Here is a 27,799-nt window from a genome sequence, read left to right as displayed (position 1 = left end):
ACTAGTCTTTCTTCCTGGAAATTGAAAAGCCCTTTTTCTTGGAGAAGCACTTTGGATTTACCTTACCAAGAGGAGCACTCTCGAATTACCTTTTATACATTAGTAATATTAGTTTTTTTTTGCTGTCCTCCTTGTTTTGGTCCTACGAACTGAGTTGTAAGATATGTCTTACTTGAATCATGTTTCTGAATTATTTGCAGTAAAACTAGTACAAGACTACATTATAGGAGAGAAACAAGCATATGATTTTAGATTGAAGGGATTGTTCTACCTCCATAAAAGTGCTGATCGCGGTTTTCTTCCTTCAGATGCTGCATCCTCAATACTTGTATTTCTCATCAGCATATAATCTTCACCATCATCATCTTCCCTCATCGATAGAAGAACCATTCTAAGCATGCATAAGAATGGTTGGTCACTGTCTAATAGCTGGTACAATGCAGCCATAGCTCCCATTCCGGTACCTGATCCTCCACCTATACCAAGACCACCACCGAGTCCAGACTCATCTAGCAATAATGCTTGGAGCATTGCCACAGACTTCCTCACCAAGGGAAGCTCAATCCAGTTTCCATTGCCATCTTTCTCCAAAGTTGACTTCCAAAAATCCCATCCACTGCCTCCACCACCAAATGCAGCTGGATTATGTGGAAGACCAACACCATACCATAAACGGCTCCGATATTTCCAGCCATCAGCTAAATCCTTTGCACAGGACCCGTGTGACACAAAAGCACAAGATACAGATTCATAAGGCTCAGCTGCAGCTGCAGCCGTAATCCTTTCCATCAATGATGTAGGGATCTGACCACTTTCATCAGCCATTGAAGAAAGGGCCTTCAAAAACCATGAAAGTATGAGTTTCACCAATATAAAAATATATAGGACAAAAATGATATGAGGATTAATAGACAAATCAAATCGATGAGAATGCAAATGCAATGGCATTAAGTAAAAAAAGTTGGCACATATTTTCTTAAATCTGAAAGACAAACACAAAAGTTAGAGATAAGAAGTATCAAGCAGGGAGAGTTAAAAACAAAAGATATTTGGAGAATAGATCAGTATCTTACTGCATAAATTTAATAATGGATGCAATACTGGAGATGAACAAATATCAAAACAAAATACTTCTCTATTTATGACATGTAGCATGCATGTGTAGTTTTAGATTACTATAAGCATACATCTAGAGGGATTGCCTCTGAGCCACTGGATAGTGATCTTCGTTTGTCTGTGACTTCAATTGACTCGTCTATTGTTGACAATGAAATTCTGTGATCACTTATTGGGTACAAAGTAGAAAGGGGCGATGGAGATATATCTGCATTACGTGAAGAAGATTGTTTGCTCTGCAACCGCAAATGGTCTTCAACAAGCATAAGTATCACAATGGCATTCTCTACTAAGGCCACAGACAACTGGGCAGCATTATCAGCTTCAGCCTTAGCATCTACTGGGGATAGGCCCTCAGCTGCAACACCAGCTGCAGCCGCAGCAATAATTTGAGTCTGCAGCAAGGGAAAGCTGTATGTGAATGTCATTACTGTTTTTTCTTCCACTCTTAGCAAAAAAGAGAAACATAGATAATTGCACTTATTTATAGTTTTAGCATATGATTTTGATAATCGTTGCGATTTTGTTTCCGAAGTATGATAGACATTCCCAAATAAAATTAATGTGGGGGAGGAGTAACAATAGCAGAAAGAATATCATTACCAAGGCATGGCATATCTTGCACAAAACTTCTTATTAGGAAAAACTGTAACAATAGAAAACAATATTTACCTGAACCTGCAATTCTCTGGCGGCAAAGTCCAACAAGCCCTCTAAGAGTCTTCTTTTAAATATAGGCAACGATTCTTCACGTCTTTAGAGAAATTGACCCAAAAATAATGATTATATAAATAAAATGAAACCAAAATTTGTAAACTGTTGCTAGAAACTTTGAATCAAAACAAAAGAGTAATATAGAAATATAAAAGAATTTATAGAACTCTTTTTCAAAATTCTTCATAATCTGTTCAACAAACATAGACTGAGATTATTGCTCTAAATGTTATCTTTTGAGTATGTCTCAGTCATAATTGTCCTCTTTGAATTACCATCAACAAATGTGAAACATATACCCGCAGCTTTTTCATATTGCCTCATCAAGTTTACAAGTTTCACCAACTTTTTTATTAAATTCCAAAACTTAGCAAAAGCTGATTCAGTCAAACTCAAATGGAACATACAAATTTTCCTTTTATATTTTTCCTTGGCTTTTACTTTTATAATCTAGAACTTATGATGGTCGAGCAACTGTGTATACTTTTCCACATTACTACTACAAAATTTAGAGAAAAGGAGCTAACTTCAAAATTTGTGATAATGTCAAAACTATGCTGCAAAGTTATGGAGGTCAACTAAAAGCTTAAGTGGTAAGTAAAAACTCTAAAATGTGCCAAGCAACTCTTTAAAGCTTAAGTGTACAAACCTACCTTACTCGCTGTTCTCCTGTGCTAGATCCACCTACAATAGAAAGCCACTCTCCACAATGAATTGTTGATTCGATATCCTGGAAAGAATGAGTAACATTGAGTAGCCTGAATCAGCCTGATAAAACCAGAAATAATGCAAGCGGGCAGATATGGACGTTGACAACGGAAGTTAAATTTCAACAGAATGATGACCAAGAAGTTATACAATATTTCAGAAGTCAGTTGCAGCTTCACATGCAAACTCCAGGATCATTTACTTCCTCTTGAGGACCATAATCATGTGATTAGAAAATAGAAAATTACAAAATGTCTTAAAACTCAATGTTAATAATATACTTTGTAGACAAGTCATTGCTCAAAACCAACAAGTACGGCAAACATCTAAAAGATACTCTTTTAATCACACCCATCAATATGTTATCAACATGACAATTCAGCTACTATTTTAAGGCTTAAGCCTCATTGATTCCAGTATTCATTTGATTTCTTTGTTTGAAATGTTGTGAAACCAAACCCCATTAACCCAAAAAGTTGTACTTTTTTCTTTTGGAAAAAATTCCTTTCTATACAGAGAAGGGACAAGGGGGGAGGGAAACAAGCAGTCTTTTTCATATCTGCAAGCCTAACAAAACTCCAGTGAATAAGAAAATGTATACAAATTCATTGAAAGTTCAAGCCCAGTTTAATATTTGACGTTCAACTCATGACAAAAAACAAAAATTTAATAGAGAGAACATAAAATGGGCAAACAAACTATTGCATGTGCCTGTTGTCATCAGCAACATCGTGATTCACGAAAGAGCAAAATGGACAAGATTTGCAAGTAACATGAACTATTTCCATATGAAAGAAGTAAAAAATCCAAATAAATATCAACCTTCCATCCATCCTTTTGGCGCATTGAGTGCTCTAGCATGATAATTAGGAAGTTATGAATCAAGTCTTCAACATCTACAGCACTTGTTGAATCAGACAATTTGCTTGGACCCACCTGTTTAAAAAGAGTATGCAATTAACAGTCAAAGAATTCTTCACAAGAATCACACCCAAAATAAGTGTTATAAAAGAAGTTAGCATTAATTTAATAGAAGATCGGGATTTCCTCACAGTCCGAGATCAGGATTTCCAAGATCATAGCTTGGACTCACCTATTAAAAGAATTTGTTACTCATACATAATGTTATTACCTCATAGTTTGAGATCAGGATTTCCAAAATCCATTCAGGCCATTCCTCCATATTTATCAAATTGTTTCTATTTTCAGGATGACTGCAAGCCAAAAATAGAAGATCCTGAAAATATACACAAACAAGCAGCTTAAAGCTAGGTGGTATAGAAAAAATCCTAAGTAGGAACTCTGCATCGTTGGAGGTTTTACTTCCAAAGACAAAAATTTATAGGAAAACTTTTTTATTGTTGTGTTGTATACATGGACATTTGATGACTTAACGATAACATAAAAAGGTACCTAGTGCAATTAAAAGAACAAAACTGCTCACATATTACCCAAAAAAAGAAACCTAAGAGAGGTTTGTGGAACATAAAGACACAATAAGCCCTTGTTTTAGTTGTTCTATTTGAAAAGGGGAGAAAAAATCTGGGAAAGAAGACATCTGTGAAGAAAGATATAAAGGTTGAATAAGACAGTCTCCTTTTTAGTCTGGTCCCTCAATGCATCTGCCAGTGAGAAAAGAAATGAAAGAATCAACATGTTGAACATCATCATGAAGCAACAATGAACTTCGGATAAAGCAAGTCTTTCAAAAACGGATTATACAAGACTTTTATAGTTTCCTTTTCAATAGAAAAATAACATGGCAATAGGTCCAAATAGGCAAGAAATGGAAAGGGGAAGAGTGGTGGCGTTTAGTATAATAATGTGAAATGAGTTAAACAAAGAGGGAGAATGAGAGTGGAAGAGTGGTAGTGTTTAATATTATTAGAGTTATATCTTAGGATATGAAAAATCAGCACTATAGAATAATTAAGACCAGCCTTAATTTAATAGAATAAGAAAAGTTCAGCACTATAGAATAATTAAGGTCATCCTTAAATGTAGAGCTTGAATGATTCAACTCTTGAATGTTCAACTCCTCTTGTATAAATAGAGCATCATGCTCCATTCCAATTATATACATAAAAACAAACAGAATTAGTTTCTCTCTTTTCTCTTTTAGCTTTCTATCTCTTCTCTCTCATATCTCACTCTAATATGGTATCATAGAGCTTCGGTTCTATCCATGGCAGCGACTCCGGTAACTACAGCTCCGGCCACCGCAACATCTATGTCATTCCAACTCAAAATCACAGAAAAACTTGATGAGAAGAATTTCCTACTTTGGCGCCAACAAGTAGATCCTTTCGTTAACGCGAATAATCTTCAAAACTACCTTTACCTTCGTGACATACCGAATCAATATCTAACTGATGAAGATCGTGAAGCTGCTCGTGAGAATCCTGCGTATCGCACCTGGATTACGCAAGATCAGTGGCTTATGACGTGGCTTCAATCCACGCTTTCACCTTCGATTCTTTCACGTGTTCTTGGATGCGTTCATTCCTACGAGCTTTGGGAACGTATTCTTGCGCATTTTCAAAAGCTTACACGTGCGAAAGCAAGACAACTACGAGCGGAACTTAGATCTACAACACTTGAAGACAAATCTGTTGGTGATTACCTGGTTCGCATCAAAGTTCTTGTTGATGCGCTTGCTTCAGTCGGAGATCCAGTTCCAGATCAGCAGCACATTGATGTGATTCTTGAAGGTCTTCCTCAAGACTTTGCCTCTGTTATTTCAGTCATTGAAAGCAAGTTTGATTCAGTAGAACTTGAAGAAGTTGAAGCTCTTCTTCTTGCTCATGAGATGAGATTCAACAAGTATAAGAAACACTCTCAAATGGAGGTGGCTGCCACAGTGAATCTCACTCAAGCTAATTCTCAACCTGAAACTGATAACTCCAATAACAAGAACAGTGAACAAGCTGTGAATTCAACCTTTAATCCAACCTATTCAAGAGGAGGTCGTGCATCTGGCCGTGGTGGTGGACGCGGCCGTGGGAGAGGTAGGTTCAGCAACATTCAATGTCAAGTTTGCTTCAAATATGGTCACCTTGCTGCTAACTGCTATCACAGGTTCAATCAACAGTTTCAACCTACCATACCTGCTGATTTTCAAACAATGAACCTACAAAATTTCTACAATCCGTATCAACCAATTGGTGGACCTCAGTTTGCTCAGCCCATGGTTAACACTTGGTCACGCCCAAACTATCAACCAAGACTTGCTCCTCTCCCTGTTCCTCAATCACAGATCACTCCCAATGCTATGATTGCTAACACAGCTTCAGTTCCAAGCAGTGCCTGGTTCCCAGACTCAGGAGCTTCTTATCATGTTACCAATGCCTCTCAAAACATACAGCAGACCACACCTTTTGAAGGTCCTGATCAGATCTTCATTGGTAATGGTCAAGGTTTGCACATTCACTCTTCAGGATCTTCTTATTTTCCCTCTCATTCTAAACCCAACACTCCATTAGCTCTTCATAATTTACTGCTTGTTCCTTCTATTACAAAGAACCTGATAAGTGTCAGCAAATTCTGTCTTGATAATAAAGTTTTCTTTGAGTTTCATGCTGATATGTGTTATGTCAAATCTCAGGCTACCAATGAAATTCTGCTCCAAGGTCGTGTAGGAAGTGATGGCCTGTACCAATTTTCCCACCTTCAGCTTCTTAAGTCTCCTTCAACAAGTCAAGTCTCATGTCTCACCTTAGACTCTAATGCTCCTGTTTCAAGATCTGATTCCAGCACTAGTGATAAGGTTTCAGTTTCTAATCAAAATGTATCAGCTAATAACTCATATAATTCTCAACATACTTGGCATTTACGCCTTGGTCATCCAAATCCTAATACTATGAGACTTGTTTTAGCTCAATGTAATATTCCTTATTCTAATAAAGCTGAATCGGTCTTTTGTTCTGCCTGCTGTATGGGAAAGGCACATAGGCTGCACTCCCCTCAATCACAAACTCAATATCACTCTCCTCTTGAATTAATTTTCAGTGACCTATGGGGTCCTGCCCCAGTCAAATCCTCTCAAAACTTTACCTACTACATCACCTTTGTTGATGCATACACTAGATTTACTTGGATCTATTTGCTCAAAAATAAATCTGAAGCCTTAACTATCTTTAAACAATTCAAAGTCATGGCTGAATTACAATTTGGATTTCCTATTAAATCTGTCCAAACTGATTGGGGTGGTGAATTTCGCCCATTTACAAAATTTCTTTCTGATCTTGGCATTATTCATCGTCTAATTTGCCCTCACACTCATCACCAAAATGGTGTAGTGGAGAGGAAGCATAGACACATTGTTGATCTTGGTTTAACTCTCTTGAGTCATGCCTCTTTACCTCTCAAATTTTGGGATCATGCCTTTTTAACTGCTGTCTACCTAATAAATAGGTTACCAACCATGTCTCTCAATCAACATATACCATATGCTGTCCTTTTCAATCAAAATCCTGATTATAAATTCCTCAAAGTCTTTGGGTGTGCTTGTTTTCCTCTCCTTCGCCCATACAACTCTCAGAAATTTGATTTTAGATCCCATGAATGCCTTTTTCTAGGGTACTCTACAGCTCACAAAGGTTACAAATGTCTCTCCCCAAGTGGTAGAATATTCATCTCTAAAGATGTTCTTTTCAATGAGTCCAAATTTCCTTACAATGATATTTTCTCTCCTAATGTTTCTCTCCCCTCATCAACCATTCCATCCTCTTCTTCATCTAAAGTAACCCTTAACACACAAGCTCTCCCTAATGTTTTTCCCGTTCCTACTGCTTCCACTACCTCACACTCCTCTTCTTCTTCTCAATTCAATTCCAGCCACACACCTACTGCCTCTGTGTCAGCCAACCCTATAACCCAAACAGCCAGCACTAATCCTACTCCTTCACCCTCTTCAAATGCCAACAATCAGCCCACTACTACCACTTCACCATCCTCCTCCTCTATTTCTACTCCTAGGGATCCTAACCTTCAACCTCTCCCCACCAATACTCATCCTATGACTACTAGAACTAAATCTGGTGTACCCTTACCTCGTCTAAATCCTTCCATTTTTCTTGTCAATTCTGAGCCTAAGAGTGTTAAAACTGCTCTCCAAGATCCTAAGTGGTTTGTTGCTATGCAAGATGAGTATGGTGCCTTGATGAGGAACAACACTTGGTCTTTGGTACCACTGCCTGCTAACAGGAAAGCAATAGGCTGCAAGTGGGTTTTTCGTGTAAAGGAAAATGCTGATGGGACAGTAAATAAGTACAAAGCTAGGCTTGTTGCTAAGGGGTTCCATCAAGTCCATGGATTTGACTTTAATGAAACTTTCTCCCCTGTTATTAAACCGGTCACAATTAGAATTATTTTGACTCTTGCTCTTACTTATAATTGGCCTCTACAACAATTGGATATAAACAATGCCTTTTTGAATGGCATTCTTGAAGAGGAGGTCTATATGATGCAACCCCCTGGATTTACTGCCCCTAATTCATCTCTGGTTTGTCACTTGCACAAGGCCTTGTATGGCCTCAAACAGGCCCCAAGGCAATGGTTTGAAAGACTGAAAACCACTCTTTTATCCTTTGGATTTCTGAACAGCAAGTGTGATACTTCATTGTTCATCTACAAGCATCACAGTGCTGTCATTTATATGCTAGTTTATGTTGATGACATAATCATCACAGGAAACTCTCCTCCTCTCATCAAGCAAATTACTCAACAACTAAATCATGTGTTTTCTCTCAAACAACTTGGTGACTTGGATTATTTTCTGGGCCTTGAGGTGAAGAAACTGTCCAATGGTAATCTCCTTCTCACTCAATCTAAGTACCTAAGGGACTTGCTAATCAAAACTGATATGGAGAATTCCAATCCAGTTGCTACTCCTATGGCATCCACCACCAAACTCATCAAAACAGGGTCTGCTGCCTTGTCTGATGCCTCTCACTACAGGTCCATTGTAGGGGCCCTGCAGTATGCAACAATTACACGCCCAGAAATCTGCTATGCTGTTAACAAAGTATGTCAGTTCATGGCACACCCCTTGGAGTCCCATTGGCTAGCTGTCAAGCGTATTCTACGCTACCTAAAAGGCACTATCACCTCGGGTTTATTGTTCACTCCTGCCTCCACTGTTCCGTTCTCTCTGCAGGCCTACTGTGATGCTGACTGGGCTGCTGACCCAGATGATAGAAGATCCACCTCTGGGTCAGCTGTGTACTTAGGCTCTAATTTGATCTCTTGGTGGTCTAAAAAGCAAACTGTTGTTGCTCGTTCTAGTGCCGAGGCAGAATATCGCAGCTTGGCGCACACCACAGCTGAAGTTTTATGGGTTCAAACTTTGCTAGCTGAACTAAAAATTCCCTTGACAACTCCAGCCATCTATTGTGACAACCAGAGCACAGTTGCTATGGCTCATAACCCTGTTCTTCATGCGAGAACAAAGCATATGGAAATTGATCTCTTTTTTGTAAGAGAAAAGGTCCTTAATAAGTCTCTCACTGTCTGCCACATTCCTGGTGTTGACCAGACGGCTGACATCCTCACCAAGCCTCTCTCAAGTTCAAGATTTATGGAGCTCAGCAGCAAGCTCAACCTGTCTGCCTCAAGTCAGCCTTTGCAGCCACCTTGAGCTTGTGGGGGAGTATTAGAGTTATATCTTAGGATATGAAAAATCAGCACTATAGAATAATTAAGACCAGCCTTAATTTAATAGAATAAGAAAAGTTCAGCACTATAGAATAATTAAGGTCATCCTTAAATGTAGAGCTTGAATGATTCAACTCTTGAATGTTCAACTCCTCTTGTATAAATAGAGCATCATGCTCCATTCCAATTATATACATAAAAACAAACAGAATTAGTTTCTCTCTTTTCTCTTTTAGCTTTCTATCTCTTCTCTCTCATATCTCACTCTAATAAATATTATTATAATAGTGGTAATAAAATGATATGACCAAACAACCCCTTAAAATACTTAAACAAAGAAAAAAAGATATTGAGGGCAAACAGGGAAATTGCAAATTGTTTCAAAAAATTAGGGCATTGTGAACCCTTAACATAGATGGGTCTGTGAAATGCGTTCCCTGCCGCAATTAGTGGCCACTTTTTCAGCTACTGCTGGCCACGGGTAGCGGAAGTTTTATCTAGAAGACCTCTAAACTGCTCCATAAAACCGCTATAGCGCACGATCGCGGAACTATTGACATTATAGATGTAAGCTGGTTGTAACTGTCCTAACAGAATGCTTAGCTAGCTTTAACTGCCTTAACAGAATTAGCTGTCAATGGCATAGTCAATAAATAGATGCTACTGCATCACGACAAAATAGATTGTAAAATTCTATCTTTCAATCAATAGAATTTTGTTTTTCCTCTCAAATCAGCTCCACCTTAATATGGTATCATAGAGCTCTGGTTCGATCCATGATGGATGAAACTGAAATTAATCCTCCTCCTCCTCCTCCTTCACCGACAAACTCACCTACTCCGATGACAGGCTATAATGCATAGGTACGGTACCCGGTGCGGGTACTGGTACCAGTACGGGATACGGCATTTAAAAAATATCAAGGTACGGGTACGTTAATAAGAAATAAGATTTTTTTATAAAATGTATGAGTAGAGAACTAAATTGTTAAGTTCATAACAAAACACCTCTGTAAAGATAAAAAATAATGTTAAGATACAATAACAAAAAAATTAAAACACATAAATATACTATATCAATATTTGAGAAAACCACAAATTTCATTCAAAACCTAATAATGAGAAGAAAAAAAATGAAGTACCACGAGTACGTACGAGTACCCGGTACGGGTGTGTACCCGGTATCGGTACTTCACCATTTTAGAAATACCCATGCTCACAGGCTTTTGTCCTGGTTGCAGTCGGCCTTATCTGGTTTGATCATGTCTCGTGTTCTTGGATGCAGCAACTCCTTTGAACTATGGGAGCGAATCCATGCTCACTTTCAAAAACTCATGTGTGCGAAGGCGCACCAATTACAATCTTAACTTCGTGCCACAATTCTTTGTGATTCGCCTGTTGAAGAGTACTTCGTGTTACGACACTTATGGATTCTCTAACCTCGGTATGAGATTGTTAAGAGTCCCACATCGGACAATATATGGCCTGAACATGACTTTATAAGTGGGGTCGGTCCTCACTTTACCATCCGGTTTTGTAGGGTTGAGTTAGGCCAAACCACACATTCTTAACATGGTATCAGAGCCTCGTTTAAGATCCGGTGGGCCACCTACTATGGTTTCCGCTATCAAGCCACCCACCATTTATTTCCACACTCCAGATGTCCAGTCCTAGGCGTGAGGGGGGGTGTTAAGAGTCCCACATCGGACAATATATGGCCTGAACATGACTTTATAAGTGGGGGTGGCCCTCACTCTACCAACCGGTTTTGTAGGGTTGAGTTAGGTCAAACCACACATTCTTAATAGAGATCATATTCCTTCGCAACAACATATTGATATGCTTGAAGGTCTTCCTCATGAGTTAAAACCAGTAATCTCGGTTATTGAAAGCAAATTTGAGTCCATTCTGGTTGAAGAAGTCGAGGCTTTGCTCCATGCTCATGAGATGCTTTATGAAAAACTCAAGAAGTCATCCATTATTGAAAATGCTTCAATCAATCTCACACAGTCAAAGCCTCTTCCTGAATCTTTTTCTGGTATAATTGATACAATGCATCTACTCATGTACCTTCTTATGATTGTTCACTTGTGTCTACTCCCTCTAATTATAGATTTGCCATAAGTGGCTGTAATGGATCTTGTGGCGGATGTGGGTGTGGTTGCTACGGTAATATTCAATGTCAAGTATGCTTCAAATTTGGACACATGGCTAATAACAATTACCATTGAATTAATCAGCCTTTTTATGCACATGTTCCTCATGATTTTATGGGATATTCAAGTTTTCAAAATGCTTATACTAATTCTTATGCTTCCAATGGTTTTCCTATTGAGCACCTAGACCTCCCACTCAACCTAGACGATCTCGTATACCATCACACTACCATCCCACCTATCCACAACCCAATGCTATGCTTACCGGTGCCAACCCAACCTCTAACAGCTCCTGGTTCCCAGATTCTTGAGCTTCTTACCATGTCACAAATAACTCACAAGATATTCAATAGTGTGCCAAGCTACGGAGTAGATGCGTGGTGCCTAAGGTGCTCTCCTGGGCATTGAAGTCAAGCTACGGCCCTAAGGTGCTCTCCTTCTTACACAGAGCAAATACATCATAGATTTACCGCTCAAAACAGCCATGCATGAAGCAAATCCTATTTCCACTCCAATGTCATCCTACTCAAAACTTTCTAAAATTGATTCTCCTCAATTCAATGATCCCACCATCTACAGATCGGTTGTGGGAGCCTTACAATATGCTATAATCACACGCCTAGAATTAAGCTGCTCAATTAATAGAGTGTGCCAATTTATGGCAAATCCATTAGACTCCCACTGGCAGACAGTCAAACGTATCCTTCGTTATGTGCAAGGCAACATGCATCTAGGCCTTTAACTGTCTCTTGTTGCCTCTCTTGATGCCTCTGGTCAATCTCTCTCTTCATCAATTTTGGGATGCAAACTGGGCTACAGACCCAGATGGTTGTAGATCTGTTTCAGGGTTAGGTCTAAAATTTGGTCTCAATCTCATATCTTGGCGGTCTCGATGGTCTCCAAATCAAACAGGTGTTGCAAGATCAAGTGTAGAGGCTGAGTACAGAAGTCTTGCACTCATCACTTCATAAGTGCTTTGGGTCCAAACTTTATTGTAAGAACTTCACGTACAAGGCACCACGCATTTAGGCCTTCAACTGTCTCTTGTTGCCTTTGGTCAATCTCTATATCTTAATGGTTTTTGGGATGCAGACTAGAGCTACAGACCCAGATGGTTGTAGATCCGTTTCAAGGTTAAGTCTATAATTTGGTCCCAATCTCATATCTTGGCGGTCTTGAGTGGTCTCAAAATCAGACAGTTGTTGCAAGATCGAGTGTAGAGGCTAACTACAAAAGTCTTGCACTCATCACTTCATAAGTGCTTTGGGTCCAAACTTACTTTATTGCAAGAACTTCATGTACATCTTGTTTCATCGATCATCCACTGTGACAATCAAAGCATTGGAGAGAGAGAGAGAGAGAGAGAGAGAGAGAGAGAGAGTTGCATTAGTGACAGCTCAGCATAACAAACTGAGCTTAGCACTGACAACTGTAGTACTCTAATATTTTCCCCTCAAGTGGAGGAGTCTTCTGCCTAACTGTTGAAACTCATCCTTTAGTGAAGAGTAGTCTTGTCTACCACTCTAAGATGATCCCTAAGAGCAAGGAATCTTAGAGCAAAAAGAGGTTTGGTCAGAATATCTGCATTTTGCAACTCAACAGGAATGTGCTTAAAACAAAATGTGTTGAGAATTTTTTCTCTAAGAAAGAAAATATCTAACTCCATGTGTTTGGTCATGGCATGAAGTACAGGATTGTCAGACAGAGATACAGTGCTAAGATTATCACAATAGAGAGTGGGAGATAAAGTGATGCCTTAGAGTTCTGAGAGGAGAGATTGGACCCAAAGTACCTCTGAAGCAATGCTAGCCAAACTTTTGTACTTTGCCTCAGTACTTGACCTAGCTACCAAAGTTTGTTTTTTGGACCATCAAGAAATCAGATTGGGCCCAAGATAAATGCAAGATCCTGATGTAGACTTTCTGTCATCAGGGTCAGAACCCCAGTCAGCATCAGAAAAGACTGTAATTAGCATTGGTTTGGTAGAATTGGCAGGCATAAAGTGCAGCCAATGATACAGAGTGCCTCCGAGATATTTCAGAATTCTCTTTACAACAACCCAATGACTTTGCAGAGGTTGAGACAGGAACTGACAAGCCTTGTTAACTGGGAAGTTGATCTTTGTTATAAGTAATGGTGGCAGACTGCAATGCCCTAACAACAAACCTATAGTAGGAAGAAACAGGTAAATAGTCTGAACCTTGTCTTGAACCTTGTCTTGTGAGTTTAAGATTAGATATCATAGGATTGGGAAGACTCTTGGCCTCACTCATATTTGTTTTGGCCAAGACGTCTCTGATATATTTAGTTTGAGAAAAGAATAGGCCTCCATGGGAAACCTTTGAGACCTCAATGCCTAAGAAATAATTGAGAAAGACAAGTTGTTTGAGAGAAAACTGAGCATGTAGCTGAGTGATGAGATTTTGGATATGACTTGGGAGTTACCTGTAGCAATATATCATCTACATATATCAACATGAAAATGGTATAAGTAGGTTTGCTTAGAGTGAATAATGAGGGATCACACTTGCTGGTGAGAAAGCCAAAGTTGTGAAGGGCCGAGGTAAGTCTTTCAAACCATAGATTGCTTTGTTTAGTTTGTAGACTAGAGTGGTATTTTAGGTGACAAAACCAGAAGGTTGTTGTATGTAAACTTCTTCAGCCAAAATACCATTTAAGAAGGCATTGCTTACATCAAGTTGAGCTATATGCCATTGCCTCAAAATTGCAAGTGTCAAGACAATCCTGACAGTGACAAGCTTGACCACAGGAGATAAGGTTTCTTGAAAATCCAAACCTTGAACTTGGTGAAACCCTTTTGCCACAAGTTTGATCTTGTATTTCAAAATGGAGCCATCAGGATTTTGTTTGATCCTAAAGACCCATTTACATCCAATAGCCCTTTTATTAGGAGGAAGGTTACTGAGAGTCCATGTATTGTTTTGAAGCAGTGCAGTATATTCAACTTGCATGGTCATGCAAGCCACTGAAGGTGTTTGAGTGCTACTACCTCCGTTTTTTATTACAAGTCACTTTGGAAAAATATTTTGTACCACAATATAAGTCGTTTTATAATATCAATAAATTATTAATGTTATTTTTCCTCTTATACCCTTAAATATTTATTAATCTCTCTCTTTTCAATTATGTGAATTTGTCTTTCCAATACCATTAATGAAGGACAATTTTGTAAAATCCTTCCTAATTTCTCTTTTTTATACCATAATTATTACATTTCTTAATACGTGTGAAAAGTCAAAAACGACTTATAATAAAAAACGGAGGGAGTATCTTATAGAAAATGGATTCCAGTTCAATTAGAAGGAAAGTAGGATGAAGCCTAGGTTGGACAATACCATATTTGGCTCTAGTGACCATAGGATGAATATTTTGAGGATGAATATTTGGTGTAGGAAGTTGTAAGTGAGTATCAAATGAAGTTTGAGAGAAAGAGTGTGAGGGAGACACACTTGAGTCATGCTCAGGCAATTGAGAGTTAGAGCGAGATGAGGAAGGAAAGGGAGAAGTATGAGGCAATATAGGACTGATAGATGCAAATGAGTTATGCTATTGTAGAGATTGTTGTGGGGAAGAAGCAGATCCTGAGACATTTTTAGAGGAATATGAAAGAGTAGAATTAGAGTTATGATTCTGGTTGAGAGTAGTAGGATTGGATTGAAAGGATGCAAATGTGAAGGGAACAGTGATGTAGGTTTGAGTGTGAGTAGGAGATGTCATGGAGGTAGAGGCAAACATAGACGAGTAAGGGAACCTAATTTCATTGAAAATGAAATCACATCCTTTGAGATGTAGATTTTGCCATCATGTGCTAAGCACTTAGAACCCTTGTGTTGAGAAGAATAGCCCAAGAACAAACATTCCTTAGGGTTGTAGGGTCTGAGGTATGGATAGCAAACACACCCCAAAACCTTAAGGAACTTATAGTCTGGCTTAGTGTGGTAAAGAGTCGGATAAAAGGAGCTCATGCCTAAGACATATGTAGGCATTCTATTGATAAGATATGTAGTTGCCTGAAAAGCATGATCCCAGAACTTTAAAGGGAGTGAGGCATGTGACAGCAAGGTGAGACCTGTTTCCACAACATGACTGTGCTTTCTTCCACATAACCATTTTGGTGATGAGTATGTGGACAGGTAAGTCTGTAGAGAGTGTCTTGCTTAGTGAGTAAAGGAGTGAGAGGTTGGAATTCACCATCTCCATTAATTTGAATTGTTTTAATCTTGCAGTTAAATTGAGTGTTAACATATGCCATGAAGTTAGTGAATGCTGAGGTGACTTCAGATTTTAGTTTGAGTAGAAAAATCCAAGTGAACTTTGTAAATGCACTCACACATGTCAGTAGATAATTGAAACCACAAGAGGACACCATAGGTGCAGGCCCCCACACATCAGTAAAAACTAAATCAAAGGGAGCAATATAAACTGTAGTAGAATGAGTGGAAGGCAATCTATGAACTTTGCCTAAGCAGCTAGCAGTGCAAAAATCAAGCTTAGATTGACGAGGAACAGAAATATTACATTTGGTGAGTACATTTTATAGGACCTCATGACAACGATGCCCCATCCTATTGTGCCACTGAGCATACAAAGTAGGACCTAGTATGGTGGCATCTTTATTTGTACTAGATTTGAAATCAATGGAAAGTATGCCCCATCCTATTGTGCCACTGAGCATACAAAGTAGGACCTAGTATGGTGGCATCTTTATTTGTACTAGATTTGAAATCAATGGAAAGTAAAGAGTTACTAGTGAGTGCGTGAACATTAGGTGATGTAGAATTAATAGTAGTAATAGCTTGTAGAGCACCAAATGAATAGAGTTCATCCTTTCCAAGAGAACCTTGTAACACAACTTCAGATGTAGCCTATGATTTGACAAAACACATATCAGGATGAAACTCAAAATAAACTTGATTATCTCTAGCAAACTGGCTCACTGAAATGAGATTCTTGGTGATTTTAGGCACAAGCAATAGATTATTTAGTATGAGTGTAACATCATAACATGTGGTTTGTGTGTGGACTGAAATGAAGTATGGCCAATAGATTTAATGGACAGACCTTAACCATTACCGAGTAGCACTTGGTCATATCCGGTTGTGGAGATGTTGTCTAGAAAATTATCTGCGGAGTTTGTCACATGATGAGTTACCCCTGAGTTTGGATACCACTGAGCTGTAGCAGAAGGACCAAGACAAGTGTCTGAACCTGCTAGATAAGCTTGAGGTTGTTTAGTTGAAAATGAGGGATAGAATTGAGCTACTGATCCATGAGCAAATCCAGATGAATGTGCATGCCATTATGGAGCAAAGGAAGGAGCATGTCATTGGTTTGGAAATTGTTGTGGAGGACTGGATTGCTGCCAAGGATTCACAAAGTTTGAGTGAGATTGGTGAGCAATGACTGGATTATGCCATTGATTGAAGTTTGGTTGTTGCACTGAGAGCATGTAGTAGCATACTTTAGCATCATGTCCATCTTTGGATCAAATTTGACATTATACGCGAGACCTACCACCATTACGACTGCCACCTATAGAGTTGAAAGAACGACCACCACGATTATTGCGAAAAGCATTAAACTATGGTTGAGATTCATGACTAGATAGGGGCGAAGTAGAATCAGGAATATTGGTGATTGTCGATTGTGAAACGGTGTAAGATTACCTTGAGTAAGATTAACGGTGAGATTCTATTGAGGAATTTCGAGGAGTACGATTCAGACGAGCCTCATGTGATAACAACATTGTTTCTGCAACAACGATTTCACATGGTTGATCACGATACTGGATGATCGATGCAAGCACCTGATACTCCGGTGGTAATCCATCAACAATTGTTTCAAGTTGATCACAATGCGACACCGGATCACCAATCGATTCCAGAATATCAACGGTTCGTTGAATGCATCCTAGATACTGCGCGATGGTGCGATCACCTTTCTCCATACTTTGAAGTTCATAGCGAAGTTATCTAGATTTCGCGTAGATCTGAGTTCGTTGAAACTGATCGATCACGGTCCAGGCTTCGTGCACATGAACGCATTTGACTACACGAGGAAGCACGGATTCAGAGAGTGTATTGAGAAGTCAAGTGAAGAGCAGCGAATCTTCTTGATGCCATAGCAGATACGCTGGATTCTCGGAATCAGAAGCACGATCTTCAGTTGTAAGGTATCGTGAAGGAATCACCAAATTCACAAGATGACAGTGCAGTTTGTGAATTCGAATAATACCTTCAACTTGTTGCTTCCATGAAAGAAAGTTGTTGTTATCGAGTTTGAGATTGATCTGTTGCGCAAAGGTTGAAAGCATTTTTCTGTGAAGAAACTTCAGCGTTCTTCAGCGATGCAAATTCCACCTGATGCGAAGAGTTTCCATCTGATGATGATGGAGGAGATTGATGATATCCTGATGAAGCCATTGTTGGTGTGGATCACAAGCTCATGATACCATATTAGAGAAAAATAAAGCATAGAAGATGAGTTAAGTGTGTTTGTATTGATAAAACTCATCAAAAGAGTATCTACAGATTGATTGATGTATATATAGAAAGCTGCATTAGTGACAGCTCAGCATAACAAACTGAACTGTTTACAGCTCAGCATAACAAAACTAATGCCAGCTCAGCATAACAAACTTAGCTTAGCACTGACAGCTGTATTACTCTAATAGTTCACATTCCTGGTTATGATCAGATTGCAGATGTGCTAACTAAACCTCTCTCCACTGACAAGTTTCTGGCTTTATGTTCCAAGCTCAAGGTGGTCTCTAAGGATAGATTGTAAAATTCTATCTTTCAATCAATAGAATTTTGTTTTTCCTCTCAAATCAGTTTCACTTTAATACTCATTAATCAAATAAAATGCACTATATAAATCATTATATGCATATTGTAAATATAGAGAAGTAATGAGCAACCACCTGCAATGCTCTGCTCTGCAGTGACCTGGGTGCAAATGGAAGGGAACGCAACAGCACCAATAAAAGTTCTGAATGCTCAAAGCGATGACCAGAATCATAGAAATTCAGTCCATCCTCTGAAGAAGAAGCATTGATCTGAAATGGAAAGCCAAAAAAATGAAAATGGAAAAGTCAGATAACAAGGATAGAAGCCATTTTGGCAATTTAGTTACCAGATTTTTCAAGGAATTCCTCAATAGACATTCAAAGAGGCTTGAAGGCTTACATGTTTTTCTGTTTTTTATGCAGTCTGTCATGGTTAAAATGGGGGATTTTTATCATTTAAATTAGCAAGTTTCTTTCTCTGTTTAACTAATGAACTTTATTTTTCTAATAGAAACAAAAAAGTTCTAGTCAATGGATAAAAAAACTTCCTCGCCGATAAAAGATGGACATTAAAGAAGTAAATTCAAAAACTTGCAGGGCCCACTGTCACAGAATTTCAGAATGAACTTTAAATTGCAAACAAGACAGTGGCATTTTGAACAAATACATGCATCATTGAAACAAGATTATGAAAAAATATTCAAATAAGTCCAAAGAGATACATATGGCGGGCCAACTTCTTTGCAGATGTATATTTAGTATCCCTATATCTTGGATACCCATTTTTGGAATGCAAAAGTCATGCAAATTTAGATACTTGCAGATCCAAAGTAGTATTCAGTTGTTTTAATTATAATCTAGAACAACAGTATTTGATAACACATAACACAGTATCCCATAAAAGGAATATGAATGAAGTCTTAAGAATGACTTGATAACATAGTATCCCATAGACGAATATTATATATGGAGTTGTAAGAATAAAGGTGCCCACAGACTGATAAATACTAAGATGCTCTGAGTTAAGAGAAATTACAAAGCAGAGTTGCAAATTGATCAAACTTCATATATAATCGTGAACAGAGAATGTCTACGAATCTTTTCACATACATAACACGTGAAAGGACGCAAGACTTGTCAATCGTGGGTTGTGGAAAATAGCAGTAGTTTCAAATTTTGCTATGTTACAGTGATAGTCACTATTTGACACCGTTTTGTACAAAACCATGTATCACAGAACAATAATGGTATGTTAAAATTTTGCTATGCTATAGCCGCTCTATTTGACAACGCACAAGACAAGACAGGAAAGCTAAATGCAGAATTCAGTTATCATAGCTAGCATGTTGGCAGATCAATATAAAGTTTATGAACAATAATCTTGCCTAATCCAGTCACTGAGAACTAAAAAATTTGCCAGTAGAATTTATAAATGTAAACATATTCATATTTTGAATATTGATGCATCTATGCTGTTATGATGAAAATATTATGAACGTGTAAGCTAATAATGACCAAAAACAAAAAACAAGGCATACCATGAATAAAACATGGCAACTACGTTGAAAATACAATTTTCAAAGGAATAAAAAACAACAATTTCCATTTGGGCAACAATGTAGGAGTAATTGCCACTAATATGTGTTTCCATTGCCATATGCAGTGGGGATATGCTACAGAAAGTAAGTCATACCGAGGCAGACAGCAAAGCTGTGTAAACATTGTTAGTCATTAGCCTGTTAGGTGCTGCTTGAAAAGCCTTCTGTAAAGCATAATGTAGAATAGAAACTTTGTCTTCAAACATAGTTCCACCCCTGTCATGGAATCCAACACCATAAAGGTTGTTTGTTGTATCAGGACCAGCATGTGAAACAAATCCCAGTTGTCCTGAAGCTACTAAAGCACCTAAGAGACCTATGATCCCAACAACAATGCCATCACTTTTATCAATATTGTAGACATTTTTCCTAGCATTGTCAGCACTGATGGATAGACTTATGCCTCCAAGATTCTTGATAGAAGGAATTTCAGAGGTAAATGCCATCCTATCGCTGTTAATATCTGGCGAACTAGGAACCGGACTATTGCAACTATCAACAGATTGAGAGTGTTTATCATTGTCTAGTATGCTGGCTTCACTTTTATCCTCTGAACCTTCATCATCCCGACTTCTTTCAGTGTTTCCATTACTGTGATCAAATTCTGCTTTTTCAAATTCAGGATTCTTTGAGAAAGATTTCATTACATCATAATCACCAGCTTTAGCTTCCTTCTGGAGGAGAACGAGAAGAGTTTCTATCCCACCACCGGCTAGAAATTCTTCTGCAAATGTGTTAGCCCTGGATGCATTAGGCTGGACAACCAACCTGTAAAAGAGATGCAACACCCTAGCAACCTGAAAAATGAAGCAAATAACAAATGAATAATGAGTACTATAAAAGTTTTGTTTAGATAATATTAAGAATTTTGAGTAGGGCGTAACTCAACCTTACAAAACTGCCTTTTAAGGATGTGTTAGGCTCAACTAAAAATTTTAATATGAAACCATGTTAGGCTCAACTCAAATTTTTAATATGACATCAGAGTATATCCATGATCCGTTGGGCCACCTACTATCAGGTCACCCCTATCGGGCCACACTCCAAAAGCTTAATCATGGGTGTAAGGGGGTGAGGGGGTGTAAGAGCCCGCATTGGATGAGATAAGGCCTTGAAAATGTTTATAAAGAAAGACACCACTCACCTAACAAATCAGTTTTGTAAGGATAAGTTAAACCCAAAATTGATCTAGGTAGCCAACTCTACCTAATAATGAGAAAAGGCTATGGTGGTTGTTTTTGTTGTGTCATTTAAGCATCATGACTAACTAACAATGCCTTCTCATTGCCACTTCAAAAAAAGAAGGAAAAAAAAGCAACAAAAAAATATTAATGCCGCTACTTTACCTGATTGGGTTGTGGGCAGTCAACCATGAATCCAAGTAAACATCGGACATCGGCTGAGACCAAAGAAGAAGGAGCTGCCACTATTAAAAGTTCAACTACCACTAAGAGCTCGTCAACCAGCGCATTAATTTCACCCACAGGACGTGTTGCCCCAGTTAGAGAAAAAGAATTCACTGAATCAATTTCATGAACAATCCAATAACACCTTCTGCAGCCATCAAGAAGCATTTGAATGGCATTGGCATCACGCATTACGGTTGACTCTGTGAAAACCATGTCTGCAAGTGATGATAGAAGCTTCTTTTGTATGCCATAACTACACAAACTCCAAATTTTTAAATCCAATACCAGTGTGGCGAAGAGCTGCACTTTAAGTGTATGGTTAATCTTCTGAGATTGACAAACAGAAACAACAGCAGCAACAAGTTCCTCGTCTCTTACACCATCATGCCTTCCAACATGAAGTGAAGATAGAGTTTGGAGAAGATAATTCAAAATTTTTGACAGAACCTCAGGCCCTCTGCCGCGAGACAACTCTTCATTGTTCCTTGGGTGTTGAATAGCCATGGATATAATTCTAAATACTGGGGCAGCAAGAGATGTGGTGGCTGAAGAAAGAGGAAAAGTCCCTTGCAGTGGTTCCAGAGTATCCTCGTCTATATTGCTTATAGTCACGGGAAGCAAAGACAAGGGACCGCCATAAGCCAATGCCCATAAAGTATCCCCAGGTCGCATTCGTGTAGCAACATGGACTTGCCCAAGAACCTCAGCTGGACGTCGAAGCATTCCTGGGTCATAATGAAGGGATCATAAGAAAAGCTAAGATTGATGCAGCAAAGTATTCATGCCTTGGTGATAAAGTAATTTCTTTATTGCTGACAAACAGTAAATAAATGTAATTTTTAATCCCGCAAAAGTTTGGTTGTGCCATATTAAACACTGGAAATGGCCAACATTGTTCACAGGAAATGGTCTATTAATAAGATACGGAGAAGTGAAGAAACAATAAAGGAGGGGAACATACATAAAAGTCACGGGCCTTAGCAAACAATGTGTGTATCTGTAAGACTAAAAGCCGGGAAAGAATGAGAGAAGCAGAATATAATTAAATAACAACCACATATGATATCTTCTCAAGACAGCTTAGTCAGAGACAGGCCAATTAATGAACTATATACTTTTTACTTACCCTTTAGTTTAATTAATATTTATTATAATCCTTTATATAAACAAGTTAGCAACTTTTTATGCATAGATAAATGAGCCTAATGCATGTTTAACAGTTTGTGATCCCTCTAAATTTACAGTTCTGTTGATGCAAAATAAATGGAAACAACTTCCAGATAGACGATGAAGAATCAAACAAGACAATGAGCACACTAGAAACCATACTATTAATAAATATGTAACAAAAAAAATCACACTGCTAGAGAAATATCGCCCATTGTGGTGCTTATGAATTCCAACTCAAAATATAGTAAAAAAAATTAAAATAGATTTTTTTACTTTGTATTTTCAAAAGAGTTTAATTGAAATGCACTAACAGTGTAAAGATATTTTACACTGTCAGTTAATCACGGCCATTGATTTTTTAGAGAAGTTTGACTTTTTCTATAATCACATGTAAAGTAACCCAAACGGATGATTGCGATGTATTGACAGTGTAAAATTTCTTACACTGACAGTGCATAACAATTAATCTCTTTTCATAAATGACTTTTATGAAAACTTTTTTTAAAATGCTAAAAGTATTTTTAAACTCATTTTTTTATAAATTAAAAAATTAATTTTGACATCAATAACATAATATATATTATGTAAAGATTAAAACATAATCAAAATCACGTAACTTTTCAAAACAAATATATCTCAAAAATGATTTTTTGTGAAAAACTATTCAAAACAACTTCAAATTTAAGTGATTTTTTGAAACTTTGATATCAAAAAAAGTTATAGTAAAATGATGAAATACTCCAAATAACATTGTATGAAAACTATTAAAATCAATTATTCATTTGAAGTTTTTATTGAAAAATTATTTGTAAATATTTTTAAACAAAAATATGTAACACTATTCAAATCTTTTTTAAAAAGCTGAAACAAACAGCCCATAATAGCTAACTTTTCCAAGATTATTTATTAGGTATCTTTCTGCACAAAAATTTGTATGCATTTATGCAGTGTATATCCACATATTATATAATACAGAAAAGAAAAAATAAATCTATCAAATTTTCCAACCTGAAGCACCAGAAGGTGAAGCATCTGGACAGAAACGACCATTCAGCAAACTAGGGTGATAGAGCAGATGGATGCAACCTCCAATTTCTGCATCTAGAAGCACACTCTCCTCTGCCTTGTTTTGTACATAGACATTTGTTGCTAGCCATGGTAGCCCAGCTGCATTACCAAAAGAAGGCAATATATCCCCCCCTCTAGAAGCCAGCCCTGCCATTCTTTCCGAGCCAATTGGTTCCTTGAAGATGTAAACTGGGCCCATCTCAGCAAACAAAGGACATTGACGACGACGACGTTGCAAACCAGCCATAGTAGGAGGAGGGTTAGTTCCTATGCAGCAAAATGCCAGGGGTTTGGATATTCGAGGGAACTCAAAAGGACGACTTTCATATAAAGTCCCATCTACATATAACCTGACTTCACTTTCTGCATTTCCGAGAATTCCATGCTTGCCTATATGCTCAAGACCAATGAAGTACCAGCATTGTGGTTTGAAGGGATAGGTAAAATGCAAGGATGACTTTTTTCCCTTTCCACTAGCAGTTTCAACAACCAAAAATTGAGCATGAAAATAAGCCTCTAAACCCTGATTATCATTGGATAAAAAACTGAATAGCCGGGGCATGTGCACTGTACCTTCACCAGCAAGCGCACTAGCGGCAGCAGCAGCTGACATGGCTGATGATTTACCTGACTTAGCCGATGCAGCTGCAGCAATCGCAGCAGCAACTGTGGCTGTATTCAGTGTGTCCGCAAATGATTCAATGTAGATCCATGTAGCAAAAGCATATCCATTGACGAACGGCCAACGGCTCTCACCTGGACCAAGCAAACCAGAACTTTCACCATCAAACTCAAAGGTGCAAGCTGGTCCTTTTGACTCCTTTCCACTTATTGCTTTCTCCAATGCTAGTGTTAATCGTGGAGCCCAAATTGTAGTGAGTGTTTTAGTAATGACTTGAAACCATCTGTAGAGATCACTAACACTAAGAGTATGGCCCGCTAAGTACTGTATACATTGGCACAGAGGAGTTCCATCCCACCTCATTTGTCCACTTAAGCCAACATCCACTGTAAAAATCTTTTCAGCTGTCCTCAACAATACTCCTAAGAGACCAGCCGATGAGCACATTGCTCTATTTCTAGTGCAAGCTCTTATTATGGCAAGTAGTCCCCTAACCATCCTTGTCCTTGGTGACATGACATCCTCAGTATCACCTATGTAAGGAAGCCAAGGAATAAGCTCGCCCGACACAATGGCAGCCCGGGAGTTCAGCATTACACTAGGAGGGTTATTATCCTCATCCTCCTCAAAGCTTTCAACACCTCCCATTGTTGCAAGAAGTGAATCTACAATTAAGAAAGGTACGCTGTCCATTTCTTCACCACTCTCAAAAAATTCTACACCGCTAGCAATATTCTTTAGCTTGTCCATACCTTCAGGTTTCCCCATAATAGCAGAATCAACTAGATGCAGTAATTCTGGAGACACATTTGGCTTTGCATGTTTTTGCCTGGCATTTGGTGGAGATGTAACAGTAGAAGAATATCCAATGGAATCAAAACTAATTGATGGGGTAAGCTGATTGTTTGTATGACCGAAATTCCCCTCTGAGGCAGGGCTATGAGAAAGATTATCAAGATGCAGGTCAGTAACTATGGAAGAATCATATTCTAACGAACGTGACCCAGATGAGTATCGAGAATCCTCTACATATCCATCATATGGGTGATGTATTTTATCAGAACCTGGTGATTGGTTTGAATCCTCAGACTCATTATTCTTGTCTTGATCGTTTAAAGATACTTGCTCAAACTGGTCCTCGACCATAACTGTAGTTGCACAATCAACATCTTGATCTTGCAAGTGCACCCTCTTATCTACATGTTCAACCTCAAAACTACTGCTACCATTTACATTTTCCTGAAGAGGACTCTCGACAAATTGTTTTATATCACTATCTACTACATGAGAATCTAATTCATTACCCAATATTTTCATCTCTTTTCGCTCTTCCTCCTCTTCCATTATGCTATTTATGAAGAAACTAACAAATATTCGTTTGAATTATGAAAGCCCGATCCACCTGCAAGTAATAAAGTAAATTCAGAGAGAGATCAAAAGACCAAAATATTCAATATTTGGATACCATAATGATCGGTACAATTAAAGCACGTGTGCTATGCTGGGGAAAGATGGGATCAGATGCAGTCAAGGTAAGAACATATTATAGATAATAGTAATGAACAGTGAATTTCGCGGCAAGCCTTTTTGAAACAAAAGACATTGTGTTGATTTTTCAAACAAGAACATCATGGTTTGTATGGGAAGACACCAATCAAAAAGATAGAAAAAGAGTATCAATATGTAAACCGCTGTGTGTGTATACATGAAATAAAATAAAATCAACCTATAAAGGTATTACTTCAATGCCCGGCGGTCTTGGTTAACTAATAGCATCTTTAACGGGAGCGCCTTATTGTGTTGTTTAATAAACCATAAGAGCATAGATATGTGGCGGCCACAAGAAAGAACCATTTGTTGCTTAAGAATAAAAATGAATTTTATGTAAGGACGTGTCGGACCCATTTTAAGTACTTAATAAATAAACCCTTGGAGTTTTAACATGCTAAGTTGCTTAAAGTTGATGTGGCATGATAAGACCCACCAAAAGTGAGTTAAGCAACACCAAGAGCAAACCAAAAACGTTTGACAATGACAACTCATCAAGTATTCTGGCACCAAAGGGGAAAATTGGATCCAGTGCGTGCAGTAACTCAAAAGCAACAAGGACAGGCTTCAGTATGACTGAACAAACCATAAATCATTACACAGATGGAAGAAATCTTAATGGATACCAAAGTCTACAGTACAGTACAGTACAAGAAAATCCATTAACATACTCGGCCAGCTCCAATGACAAGTTCAATGCCATATATTTAAGAACAAATTCAAAAGAAGTAAAGTTTCACAACTTAAATCTCAAAAGTAGTGACACTGAGAATAAATTAACTTACTCCATTATTAAGCTAGACAGAATCTAAACATCTAAGCATTCATGTTTAATTCAACTATATCCTAACCAAATCCACGAGAACACACGCAAAAAAAATAAAAAACTGTCAACAATTCAGATCAAACAATGAAAAAAAAAGTCGTGGTTTAGCTAAAACCGTCACACACAAAAAAAGAAGTCACCAGATCTTACTCGAACGACAAACCGATGAAATCAAAACGACTTAGATCGTCACGAAATGCAAGAAGGGGATCCAGAAACAGTAGATCTCAAGAGATAATAGCGTGCATTCTCACACGATTCGAATCGGAGCTTGGAGACTCCGAACAACAAAATGCACGGATCGTAATGAAAACTCCAGTGTTGCTTCCAACACGTAAAGCGGAGGAGTAATAGAGAGAAGTTAAAGTTTCGCATACCTTCAAGAAGTTTCCGGCACGGCGGTTCAATCGTGAGGCTCGGATCGAGGATTGGATGGAAATGAGAGAGAAAGTGTAGAGAGAGAATCAGAGATGGAGAAGGTGAAGGAGAATTAAGAAGGAGGTGCCGTTTTGGATAGTTGGTGTTGCCGTTTTGGATAGTTGGTGGAAGCTATGTATACTGATATCTGCAATTTGGCCCCATTTCTTAATTCTTTCTTACCGATATACTCAGTTGTCAACTCCGGCTTGGTCTTCAAACCAAGTTCATTTCTTATTCTTAATTATTATTATTTTCAATGTTTACATCAGATTATAGTTGAAGAGGTTTTAATATATATTATTTTAATGTTAATAGTTTCAAAATCAGACAAATCCGATTAAGAGTATATTTATTTGAAGTGGTTTCTTAACCATTTTCTTAATTTGTTAGATAAGTTTTAAATGCCAGAAATAGGATGCTATAAATGTGTAAAATTTAAAAAAAAAAAAATTTAACTGGACAATTCTTGAATGAGATTATTTAGAATATTTTTAAATATAATCATATTTTTCAAAAAAAAAAATTTAATAACCATATTTTCAAATAATTTATCAAATTAATTATTTTTCAAATAAAAAATAAAAATTTGTTCCGAGAGGAAACGTCATTGTCTGTGGCGCATGCACTCTATTTTTTCCTTAGGCGTCAATATTTGTGGCGTATGTTTGTCTGTAAAGTTAATGACATTGGCGCATGCATGCAAATTTTAGGAGTAAGTGTCATTGTATGTGGCTCCTATGTTGTTTTATTTTTTATATATAAATATGTCATTTCTTCCCCACTATTTCTCATTCATTTTTAAAATATATCCTTATATTTTTCTTCAAAATATATCTTATATCATCAAAAGAAATGGTAATTTGATTTATTCGACAGTAAAGCCTCCGGTGAAGATTCGACTTTGGAACATAGAGACTTTTGAACATCATCAGAGAAGTTTGATCCGTTGGTTAGATTGAGACATTGGAGACGGTGAAAAGATC

At 37.9% G+C, this 27,799-nt stretch overlaps 1 protein-coding gene across 2 annotated transcripts in view; it reads right to left on the bottom strand.

Moving 5' to 3' along the window:
* The window catches only part of LOC127127185 (BEACH domain-containing protein C2), a 48,226-nt gene extending 21,151 nt beyond the window's left edge, over positions 1-27,075 (bottom strand). For both annotated transcript variants that reach the window (XR_007805274.1, XM_051056314.1), the window contains exons 1-11: positions 26,774-27,075; positions 23,341-25,424; positions 21,100-21,887; positions 19,849-20,550; positions 18,291-18,425; positions 3,671-3,775; positions 3,361-3,474; positions 2,484-2,560; positions 1,789-1,870; positions 1,188-1,511; positions 272-837 (exon numbers count right to left, since the gene is read on the bottom strand). Coding sequence is in view for 1 of the 2 variants with exons in the window: in XM_051056314.1 (XP_050912271.1) it covers positions 272-837; positions 1,188-1,511; positions 1,789-1,870; positions 2,484-2,560; positions 3,361-3,474; positions 3,671-3,775; positions 18,291-18,425; positions 19,849-20,550; positions 21,100-21,887; positions 23,341-25,366 (4,919 nt within the window). In the remaining variant the exon portion in view is untranslated. The remainder of the gene's footprint in view (positions 1-271; positions 838-1,187; positions 1,512-1,788; positions 1,871-2,483; positions 2,561-3,360; positions 3,475-3,670; positions 3,776-18,290; positions 18,426-19,848; positions 20,551-21,099; positions 21,888-23,340; positions 25,425-26,773) is intronic.
* Positions 27,076-27,799: the final 724 nt, after the last annotated feature.

Source organism: Lathyrus oleraceus, chromosome 3, assembly GCF_024323335.1.
Source record: "Lathyrus oleraceus cultivar Zhongwan6 chromosome 3, CAAS_Psat_ZW6_1.0, whole genome shotgun sequence".
Classification (NCBI taxonomy): domain Eukaryota; kingdom Viridiplantae; phylum Streptophyta; class Magnoliopsida; order Fabales; family Fabaceae; genus Lathyrus; species Lathyrus oleraceus.
Note: the sequence above shows the minus strand (reverse complement) of the source record. Positions and strands in the feature narration are given on the sequence as shown.